Below are 11540 nucleotides of genomic sequence, written 5' to 3' on the forward strand. Positions count from 1 at the left end.
ACCCTCTGGTCTTCAGTTTGTTCAGCCATGGAAGCTTGAAAGCTCTTCATGCCTGTCCAGACTAGAACCTCCACTGTAGGAGAGATCCAAGAGACCAAAGAGGAAGTGAGGGACAGTTCACAGACAGAGAGCTAATGTTGCAAACGGGCTCCAGGCACTCAAGAAGGTCTTCTTCCTTTGGATAAATGTTGATAACAGCATTGAAGAAGAGATCTGTCTTGAAGGAGACTTGGAGAGCCATCCCAAGATATGCTTCACATCCTGTAACTGATTAACCCTTCCATCTGTTCTTATTGAGTTGAAAGGATTCATGAAGAACGCTAGGTTGAAGATGAATGAACTAGGGTTTATGCCAAGGAAAACTTTGTTGGACAAGAGAAAAAGAAAGAGAAAGAGAGCCAAGACTTATTGAAAAAATGCAACGAAATGAAGGAATAAATAGAGGGAAAAAGAAGAGGGAATCGTTCGAGGAATATAAAAAAGAAAAGAAGGACAATAAAAGAAATGATGAATAGCATTTAATGTTGCGTGACGTGAGGAGAGATAATAATGACAAAAGACGTGATTTGCACAGTTACCTAAGTAGACGTCCCCTCAACTGCACGCACGCTTGTCCAGAAATAGTGAACACGTGTTTACCATCTGGATAGCCAGTTACAGCTGTTTTGCTTTTAAAGAGATTCTGAATCAACTTAGACAATGAAACGTTAGTAATAACTGAATCACAATTTCTAATTGATTTCAATCAGAACTTCTTATAAACAAAAAATCCAATTTCATTTCAGAAGATACTCATACATAAGATCTTCTCATCTTCTCATTCTGGGCATAAATCCATACTGATATTCTTTAGAATGAACTTAAACCTATCTTCAGCAAGGGGTTTTGTAAAGATATCAGCCCATTGATGGTCTGTATCCACAAAGTTTAAGGATATAACACCCTTCTGAACATAGTCCCTTATGAAATGATGTTTAATCTCCATATGTTTAGCTTTTGAATGTAAAATAGGATTCTTAGATAAACATATAGCAGAAGTATTATCACAGAAAATAGGAATGTTACTCTCATATATCTGGTAATCTTCCAGCTGACTTCTCATCCAGAGCATTTGTGTGCTACAACCAGCAGCAACAACATATTCTGCTTCTGTTGTTGAGAGGGCAATAGTAGCTTGCTTCTTGCTGTACCATGAGATCAGATGACTTCCAAGAAATTGACAACTTCCAGAAGTGCTCTTTCTTTCTATTCTATCTCCAGCATAGTCAGCATCACAGAATCCTACTAAGTTGTAATCTTTAGATCTTCTGTAAACTAAACCAACATTAGTAGTACCTTTCAGATACCTTAGAATTCTCTTAACCGCAGTTAAATGAGATTCTCTTGGATCTGGTTGGAATCGAGCACATAAACAAACACTAAAGAGAATGTCAGGTCTAGAAGCAGTTAGATATAGAAGAGATCCAATCATACCTCTGTACAACTTCTGATCTACCTTCTTACTTACCTCATCCTTACCCAGTACACATGTTGGATGCATAGGAGTTTTGGCTTCTTTGCTTTCAGAAAGATTAAACTTCTTCAGAAGTTCTTTCACATACTTCGTTTGATGAACATAGGTTCCATCGGAAGTTTGGTTAATTTGAATCCCAAGGAAATACTTGAGTTCTCCCATCATGCTCATTTCAAATTCAGCCTGCATAGACTTAGCAAACTCATTTCCAAGTGTAGCATTAGATGTTCCAAAGATAATATCATCAACATATATTTGACAAATTAAAATATCCTTTTTAAATGTTTTACAAAAGAGAGTAGTGTCCACTTTTCCTCTAGTGAAACCATTTTCCAGAAGGAAAGAACTCAAATGTTCATACCAAGCTCTGGGAGCTTGTTTCAATCCGTATAATGATTTCTTTAATTTAAAAACATGATTTGGAGACATGGAGTCTTCAAAACCAGGAGGTTGATGGACATAAACTTCTTCATCTATGTAACCATTTAAGAAGGCACTCTTGACATCCATCTGATAAAGAGCGATGTTGTGTTGAGTGGCAAAAGAAATTAATAGACGAATAGATTCTAACCTGGCCACTGGTGCAAAGGTTTCTGTGTAGTCAATTCCTTCTTGCTGACTATAACCTTGAGCAACCAGTCTGGCTTTGTTTCTTACCACTTCTCCTTTCTCACTTAGCTTGTTTCTGAAAACCCACTTAGTACCGATGATGTTAAATCCTTTTGGTCTAGGAACCAAGTCCCATACATCATTCCTTGTAAACTGATTTAGTTCTTCTTGCATGGCAATTATCCAGTCTGGATCTTCTAGAGCTTGATCAACAGAAGTTGGCTCGATCAAAGAAACAAGACCTAATTGACATTCTGCATTGTTCTTAAGGAATGCCCTTGTTCTGATGGGATCATCTTTCTTCCCAAGGATCACATCTTCTGAGTGAGCTGAAGCAAGTCTAGGTGATCTTCTGACTGTAGGTTCTTCAGAGATTCTCAGATTCTCTAAGGATGCAGCAACTTGATCTTCTGATCCATTGCTTCTGAGACTGCCAGCTTCTGCAGCTTTGCTTCTTGGTTCTTCAACTTCTGATATATCAATATCAAAATCTGCAAAATTCTCAAACTGCTTTGGTTTTTCAAGACCAAGCTTATCATCAAATCTGATATTGATTGATTCTTCTACAATCAATGTTTCAGTATTGTATACTCTGTAGCCTTTAGAGCGTTCAGAATATCCAAGAAGGAAACACTTTTGTGCTTTAGAATCAAACTTACCAAGATGATCTTTAGTATTCAGAATAAAAATACACATCCAAAAGGATGGAAATATGAAATGTTGGGCTTTCTATTCTTCCACAATTCATAAGGAGTCTTATTTAGAATAGGTCTGATAGAGATTCTATTCTGAATATAACACGCAGTGTTTATTGCTTCTGCCCAGAAATGCTTAGCCATATTGGTTTCATTGATCATGGTTCTGGCCATTTCTTGTAGAGTCCTATTCTTTCGCTCTACAACTCCATTTTGCTGTGGAGTTCTAGGACAAGAGAAATCATGGGCAATACCATTTTCTTTGAAGAACTCTTCAAAGAATCTGTTCTCAAATTCACCACCATGATCACTTCTGACCTTTATGATCTTGCACTCTTTCTCAGATTGAATCTGAGTGCAGAATTCAAGGAACACTGAATGAGACTCATCCTTGTGTTTCAAGAACTTTACCCATGTCCAGCGGCTATAATCATCAACGATGACTAATCCATACTTCTTCCCTCTGACAGATGCTGTTTTGACTGGGCCAAACAGATCAATGTGCAAGAGTTCTAACGGCCTTGAGGTAGAAACAACATTCTTAGACTTGAATGCAGGTCTGGAGAACTTGCCCTTCTGACATGCTTCACAAAGAGCATCTGATTTGTATTTCAGATTTGGGAGTCCTCTGACCAGATTTAGTTTGTTAATCTGAGAAATCTTTCTCAAACTTAGCATGACCTAATCTTCTGTGCCAGACCCATTGCTCTTCAGAAACAGACATAAGACAAGTCACCTTCTGCTTCTCAAGATCAGAAAGATCAATCTTATAAATGTTGTTCTTCCTCTTGCCTGTAAATAGGATTGAGCCATCCTTCTGACTTACAGCCTTGCAAGACTTTTGATTGAAGATTATATCATAACCATTGTCACTTAATTGACTTATGGACAATAAGTTATGCGTTAATCCTTCAACAAGAAGTACATTAGTTATGGAAGGAGAGTTACCAAGACTTATGGTTCCAGAGCCAATGATTTTGCCCTTCTGATCTCCTCCAAACTTGACTTCTCCACCTGGTTTAAGCACCAGGTCTTGGAATGTAGACCTTCTTCCCGTCATGTGTCGCGAGCACCCAGAGTCCAAGTACCATGACATTTTGCTTTTTGTCCTCTTTTCCGCCAAGGATATCTGCAATAGGAATAATCTTTTCCTTAGGTACCCACAACTTCTTGGGTCCTTACTTGTTAGTTCTCCTCAAGTTCTGATTGAACTTGGGTTTAGCAAAATATTTAACAGGAGGAACAGCATGATATTTCTTATTCTGAGTTCCATGATATTTCTTAGGTTGTGTCACATGCTTCTTGGTGTGTGTTATGTGAAAACTTTGTGCATGTGATGTGTGCTTAATATCATGGGAGTGGCCAAATTTAAATTGGTTATACAGAGGCTTGTATGATATTTTCATATCATCCACAGATTCAAGCTTGTATGGGATTTCACCCTCATAACCAATGCCAACTCTCTTGTTTCCAGACACAGCATATATCATAGAAGCTAGCTGACTTCTGCCAATACTTCTAGATAAGAACTTCCTGAAACTTAAATCATATTCTTTCAGAATATGATTCAGACTGGGAGTGGATTTTTCTGAATCAGAAGGAGATCCAACATTATTGGATAATTTTAAAACTTTTTCTTTTAATTCAGAATTTTCCAACTCAAGCTTCTTAGTTTCAAATTCAAATTGCTTTTTCAGCTTTTTGTATTTGATACTAAGATGAGCTTTTAATTCAAGAAGCTCTGTTAGACTGGAAACTAACTCTTCTCTAGATAGTTCAGAAAATACCTCTTCAGAATCTGATTCTGATGTAGATTCTGATCCATCATCTTCTGTCGCCATCAGCGCAAAGTTTGCCTGCTCTCCTTCAGAGTCTGATCCTGATTCTGATTCAGAATCATCCCATGTTGCCATAAGACCTTTCTTCTTATGAAACTTCTTCTTGGGATTCTCATTCTGAAGTTTCGGACACTCATTCTTGTAATGTCCAGGCTCATTGCACTCATAGCAGACAACCTTTTTCTTGTCAGATCTTCTGTCACCAGAAGATTCTCCATGTTCAAATTTCTTTTAACTTCTGAAGCTTCTGAACTTCCTTTGTTTGCTCTTCCAGAGTTGGTTTACCCTTCTGGAGATCATGGACAATTCATCTTCTTCTTCAGATTCTGATTCTTCAGGATCTTCTTCTCTAGCCTGAAAAGCGTTAGTGCATTTTTTAATATTAGATTTTAATGCAACAGACTTACCTTTCTTCTGAGGTTCATTAGCGTCAAGTTCAATCTCATGACTCCTCAGGGCACTGATCAGCTCTTCCAAAGAGACTTCATTCAGATTCTTCGCAATCTTGAATGCAGTCACCATTGGGCCCCATCTTCTGGGCAAACTTCTGATGATCTTCTTCACATGATCAGCCTTGGTGTAGCCTTTGTCGAGAACTCTCAATCCAGCAGTCAGAGTTTGAAATCTTGAAAACATCTTTTCAATGTCTTCATCATCCTCCATCTTGAAGGCTTCATACTTCTGGATTAGTGCAAGAGCTTTAGTCTCCTTGACTTGAGCATTTCCTTCATGAGTCATTTTCAAGGACTCATATATGTCATGGGCCGTTTCCCTGTTAGATATCTTCTCATACTCAGCATGAGAGATAGCATTCAGCAAAACAGTCCTGCATTTGTGATGATTCTTGAAATCTTTCTTTTGATCATCATTCATTTCGCTTCTCGTGAGCCTTACACCAGTAGCTTTAACAGGATGTTTGTAACCATCCAACAGAAGATCCCATAGATCAGCATCTAGACCAAGAAAGTAACTTTCCAGTTTGTCTTTCCAATATTCAAAGTTTTCACCATCGAATATTGGTGGTCTAGTATAACCATTGTTACCATTGTATTGCTCAGCAGAGCCAGATGTAGATGGAGTTGAATTTGTTGGAATTTCACCAGCCATCTTTTACTGAAGCGTTTTTCTCTTCCTGAATCTTTTCTAAACACGGTTAAGTGCTTGCACCTTAGAACCGGCGCTCTGATGCCAATTGAAGGATAGAAAAACACTTAGAAAGGGGGGATTTGAATAAGTGTAGTCTTAAAAACTTGAACGATAAAAATAAATTGCACAGTTATTTTTATCCTGGTTCGTTGTTAACTAAACTACTCCAGTCCACCCCCACGGAGTGATTTACCTCACCTGAGGATTTAATCCACTAATCGCAACAGATTACAATGGTTTTCCACTTAGTCCGCGACTAAGTCTTCCAGAGTTTCCTGATCACAACCTGATCACTCCAGGAACAACTGCTTAGACACAAGCTAAGACTTTCTTAGAGTATCCTGACCACCACGTGATCACTCTAATTACAACTGCTTAGACACAAGCTAAGACTTTCTAGAGTATCCTGATCAACACTTGATCACTCTAGTTCCTTACAACTTAATGTAATCAAATAAGAGTTTTACAATGCTTCTTAAAAGCTATAATCACAACAGTGATATTTCTCTTAACGTTTAAGCTTAATCTCACTAATATATTACAACAGCAATGTAGTGAGCTTTGATGAAGATGAAGTTTCTGAGCTTTGAGTTTGAGCAGCGTTTCAGCAAGTTAATTGTTAGCAAATCGTCCACCTTGCTTCTCATCAGAACTTCATATTTATAGGCATTTGAGAAGATGACCGTTGAACGCATTTAATGCTTTGCGTGTTCCGTACAGTTTTGCATTTAATGTTTCACGCTTTTGTCAACTACCTCGAGCCTTGTTCACGCTGTGTCTACTGACGTTACCTTTAATAGCTTCCAACGTTCCTTTTGTCAGTCAGCGTAGCCTGCCACCTGTACTTTCTTCTGATCTGATGTTTGTGAATAAAATATTTGAATATCATCAGAGTCAAACAGCTTGGTGCATAGCATCTTCTTGTCTTCTGACCTTGAAGTGCTTCTGAGCGTGATACCATGAGAACTTCAGTGCTTCTGCTTCTGACCTCAAGTTCTTCTGATGCTTTCATAGACCCATGTTCTGATTCTGCCTTGACCATCTTCTGATGTCTTGCCAGACCATGTTCTGATGTTGCATGCTGAACCTTCTGAGACAAAGCTTCTGAGCGCTGATTTGTGCATACTCTTTATATATTTCCTGAAATGGAAATTGCAATGTATTAGAGTACCACATTATCTCACACAAAATTCATATCCTTGTTATCATCAAAACTAAGAATATTGATCAGAACAAATCTTGTTCTAACAGATGCAGGATTTAATAATGTTTGCAGTACCACTAATAGTGGGTGGTGCTTTAGAGACCATTTGGGAGGTTCATCAGAGCAGATGTTTCTTGGGATGTGGGTCTTTTTTCGGTTCATGAAGCTGAAGCTATGGCTTTGAAGGAAGCAATCCACCACGCCATCTCATCTCACTTCTCTCATGTTATCTTTGAAAGTGATTGTCAATTGGTAGTTAATTCTCTTAAAGCCAAACATGTTGGTCCCTCTGAATTTAGCCTTACCATTAAATCTATTCAGAATTTGTTATGTTTATTTCCGAACTTTGAGGTAAAGTTCATTAAGCGCCAAGCGAATTTGGTTGCTCATACTTTAACTAAGGCGGCCAATTCTTGGTCTAGGCGTAGTTTCCTTAATTTGATACCTCCTTGTATTGAATTTTCTTTGATGAATAAAAGTTGTTGAGTTTGTTCTTGTTATATATATATATATATATATATATATATATATATATATATATATATATATATATATATATATATATATATATATATATATATATATATATATATATATATATATATATATATATATATATATATATATATATATATATATATATATAGAGGAAGGTTATATTTAATTGAAGAAGATATTATAATTTTTATTATACAGACACTTTATTGAGTTTGTTGACTATACTAAAAATAATTAACATTACTTTTACAATAAGAATCATGATTCAATTTATTTATTATTTGTATTTCTATTATTTGTGGAACTTACCATCTACTCCAAGTTTGCAATTAAGGTGACAGTTACATTCTACAAACCTGAAAGATGTCTTCTTCCACTACTTGCTGATCCTGTCTTTTTCTTTTCTTATTGAAACCCACTCTCACCAAACCCACCTTCCATCTTCTCCACAACCCAATTCTTGTCCATAAATTTCGAAACTTGTCTCTCTGGGTTCTATCTAGAGAGAGAGAGAGAAAATGGCTGGTAGAGATCTAGAGAGAGAAGGGGCAAACAAGAGCTATTCTTCTTCTGTTCCTCCTCCTCCTCCTTCGCGTGTTTATGATCCAGAAACTAGCTGGACATCATGGCTTGTTCCTATGTTTGTTGTCGCTAATCTTGTTATTTTCATTCTAGCCATGTATATTAATGATTGTCCTCGTAAACCTCATGCGGTTGAAGGTGATTGTGTCTTTAAGTTCCTTGGTAGATTCTCTTTTCAGCCTACCAGAGAGAATCCTTTGTTTGGTCCTTCTTCTTTAACGTAAGACTTCAATTACTGTTTTTTTTTTTTTTGGTTTCTTCGATACTCTTGATTAGATTTGCATGTACTAAGTGGCTTTGATTTTGAATTTATTTTAGGTTTAGGGGTTTTTAGATGGAAATTTGTTTGGTTTAGTGAATTTGATTTGGGGGTTTCTTGTTTCTGATTATAGCTTGATCTGATTTATGGGTTTATTATTTCACATTTCCATTAGTTTGTTGAGACATTGTTGTTATAGTCCCTTAATGCATCAAAATTGCACAAACATCCTTAAATATTTCTTTTCTTAGTAATTTTGTGATTGTTTGAGCTAGGGCCGTCTTAAATTTTTGGATGTTCTGAGTAGATTAACTATAGTTCAACCGTAACAAAATAACTAGGGGCCTTATATAGTCATGATTTAACTCTGACAAACTTAACTTATTATGATGTCCTATTTTGCCACAATTTAACCGTGACAAATTTGAGGCTCTGCACGGTAGCTCATTTTACACACCCTTTAAGCCAATCCTAGAGAGTCCTGGTTTGAGCTAGAGTTCTTTGCCTGAACTCTTATGCGGGATGGTACTATAGATTTTGAAGAACATTTGATTTATTTATCAATTTTTTTTGGTTGATTTTTTGAAGATTAACGAAGATGGGAGCTCTTAAGTGGGATGCTGTTGTGAATCAGCACCAAGGATGGAGACTTATCACATGCATATGGTTACATGCTGGAATTATTCATTTGGCAGCAAACATGTTAAGTCTAGTCTTCATTGGCATTCGCCTTGAACAACAATTTGGGTTTGGTACGTCTCTATTTTTATCATCCATTCATTTAAGCAGTTTGTTCAACGAAGAATATTAAACTTAACAGTTTTATATCTATCTGCAAGCTTATTTACTTGACGAGTTTATGTGTTCAAGTTCTGCATTATAAAGGGTTATGACTGGACATTTTATCGAAATATTTGCAGTGAGGATAGGAATCATTTACCTTATATCTGGATTCGGTGGGAGTATCCTATCTTCTCTATTCATTAGAAACAACATCTCCGTTGGTGCTTCTGGCGCTCTTTTTGGACTTCTTGGAGCAATGCTTTCAGAACTTATCACAAACTGGACTATTTATACCAATAAAGTGAGTGTAGTTAACGATTGATAATTTGTTCCATATCCTATTTATGCATTCTGGATGCTTTTATTTCGATAATATGAAAATTGAAAAGCACTTATGAGGTATGATACTCAAAGTTGCCACTTTTGCATTACAAATTTGTTTGGATTGACTTATTTGATGTTATATACTGACATAAACACTTGTAAGATTGTTTGGAAGAGCTTATAGAAACGTCTTACGACATTTCCATAAGCTGTTTTAAGCTTATAGAAACGTCTTACGACATTTCCATAAGCTGTTTTAAGCTTATTTTCGCAAGCTCTCTAAGATATAGCTTATATGGAAACAATTTGACTATTTTACCTTTTGCTCTAGAAATAGCTTTTACAAAAGCACTTGCATGATAAGGCTTATGCTATACGAGTTTGGTTAAACTTTTCAAGTAGATTAGACCTCTTATATCTTTGTAGTAATTTTATTTCTTCTCTGTAACACCGACATCTCTGAAAAAAGGTGTGCCACACCAACACGGCACGGAAACTTGTATTACATTCGATTTATTCATTTTTTTCAAATTATTACCAGTGTTAACGTTTCGGTGTCGTGTCCGGTGTCCCTGTTTGTGTCTGTGCTTCGTAGTTTTTTCCTATATACTATAGTAAGACTAAATTTCATTTTTAACACCATTTTCATGTTCCTTGCAGGTAGCTGCTTTGGTCACACTTTTGTTTATTGTTGTCATCAATCTTGCGATTGGAATGTTGCCACATGTCGACAATTTTGCTCATATTGGGGGATTCTTGACAGGATTTCTCCTTGGTTTTGTTTTCCTTCCCCGTCCTCAATTTGGGTGGTTAGCACAGAGACATGTTCCTCCCGGTGCTCGTCTCAAGTCCAAATACAAGTATTAGAGTTTGACCTAACTCATCCTTACAAAACCGGTTGGTAAGGTGAGGAGTGTCCCTCTATATATATTCTTTGAAAGCTCTATCTCTAGCCAATGTGGGACTTTAGGATCTTCCTAATACACCCCCTCACGCCCAGCACTCTTTTGGGCTTGGTGCGTGGATATTAATGGTGGGCGGCCCATGGTCCGATCGATAGGCTCTGATACCATATTAGAGTTTGACCTAACTCATCCTTACAAAACCGGTTGGTAAGGTGAGGAGTGTCCCTCTATATATATTCTTTGAAAGCTCTATCTCTAGCCAATGTGGGACTTTAGGATCTTCCTAATAACAAGGTTTACCAATATGTTCTATGGATTCTCTCTCTTATTCTAGTGATTGCCGGGTAAGTTCCTTTCTCGATTCCTCATTAGTAACCAAACAAGAACTACCTTTACAGAAAACTGAATTGTGACTTTTTGAACCGAACCGAACCGATTCTTTGTGAACCAAGCTGTACTAAATTGCTATTACTAACTGATATCAAAACCAATTTTCTTGCTGAATTTACAATCTGTCATTAACTCGTGCATTTCTCTAGTAATCACAAAGTGGTCGTTATATCTTATATCTAATCTCTGTATTCATTTGTTGAATTGAATGGTAGGTTATTCATTGGTTTACTAATGCTATTGCGGGGCGAAAACGGATACGATCACTGCCATTGGTGTCACTACCTAACATGCGTTCCAACTTCAAAATGGAAATGCAGTGACGGTTAAACTTTTCTTGTTCTTTTATGTATAGCTATGACTTTTACAGATTATTTTTTTGGTTAATTCCTTATAAGAATCAGCTATTAGTTTGTGTTTGGATTTATGTGGGCATATAAACATACATATATAAAGGAATTTATTTGTACATGAAGTTTCTATTTCAATAATATATATTCTAGCTGAGTTTCTTGTTGCACAAGAATGAAATATTGTGTATTTACTTGTTTATTTCGCATTAACAAAAAAACAAACAATGTCGCCATTATTATTTGACAATAGCGACATTGTTGTTGCCGATTTATAATCTTTAGCCAACACATATACATTTGAATCTATTACATGTAATACAGATATTCATTTATCATTCAACGATAAATAATGATATTCATATATTCATACATTTTAACTAATGCTTTAAGTGTTCTTAGTTCTGTCTTGCCTTATAAAATCAAATAAAAATTATCAGTGAA

At 36.5% G+C, this 11540-nt stretch overlaps 1 protein-coding gene across 3 annotated transcripts; it reads left to right on the forward strand.

Moving 5' to 3' along the window:
• The first annotated feature begins 7807 nt into the window (after positions 1 to 7807).
• Positions 7808 to 11253, forward strand: LOC131653151 (RHOMBOID-like protein 3). 3 transcript variants are annotated; one of them, XM_058923229.1, is made up of 6 exons: positions 7808 to 8305; positions 8933 to 9096; positions 9265 to 9428; positions 10112 to 10307; positions 10646 to 10700; positions 10962 to 11253. In XM_058923229.1, exons 1-6 carry the CDS (start codon positions 8022 to 8024, stop codon positions 11074 to 11076), a joined length of 978 nt encoding a protein of 325 aa, XP_058779212.1. In that variant the 5' UTR covers positions 7808 to 8021; the 3' UTR covers positions 11077 to 11253. The 3 variants fall into 3 exon arrangements, 2 of the variants coding, with proteins under 2 accessions (XP_058779212.1, XP_058779213.1); XM_058923230.1 differs by lacking the exon at positions 10646 to 10700 and having other exon boundaries at positions 7810 to 8305; positions 10112 to 10357; positions 10962 to 11063; XR_009298968.1 differs by lacking the exon at positions 10646 to 10700 and having other exon boundaries at positions 7811 to 8305; positions 10112 to 10568.
• Positions 11254 to 11540: the final 287 nt, after the last annotated feature.

The sequence above is a fragment of the Vicia villosa genome, linkage group LG2 (assembly GCF_029867415.1).
Source record: "Vicia villosa cultivar HV-30 ecotype Madison, WI linkage group LG2, Vvil1.0, whole genome shotgun sequence".
Taxonomy (NCBI): Eukaryota; Viridiplantae; Streptophyta; class Magnoliopsida; order Fabales; family Fabaceae; genus Vicia; species Vicia villosa.

Excerpts from the sequence above, each read along its gene's own strand:
- LOC131653151 (XM_058923229.1), top strand. The coding sequence starts at position 8,022 with ATGGCTGGTAGAGATCTAGAGAGAGAAGGGGCAAACAAGAGCTATTCT. Across the intron at positions 8,306-8,932 it reads TTTGGTCCTTCTTCTTTAAC|ATTAACGAAGATGGGAGCTC; the intron begins GTAAGACTTCAA and ends GATTTTTTGAAG. Across the intron at positions 10,308-10,645 it reads TGCTCGTCTCAAGTCCAAAT|ACAAGGTTTACCAATATGTT; the intron begins ACAAGTATTAGA and ends ATCTTCCTAATA.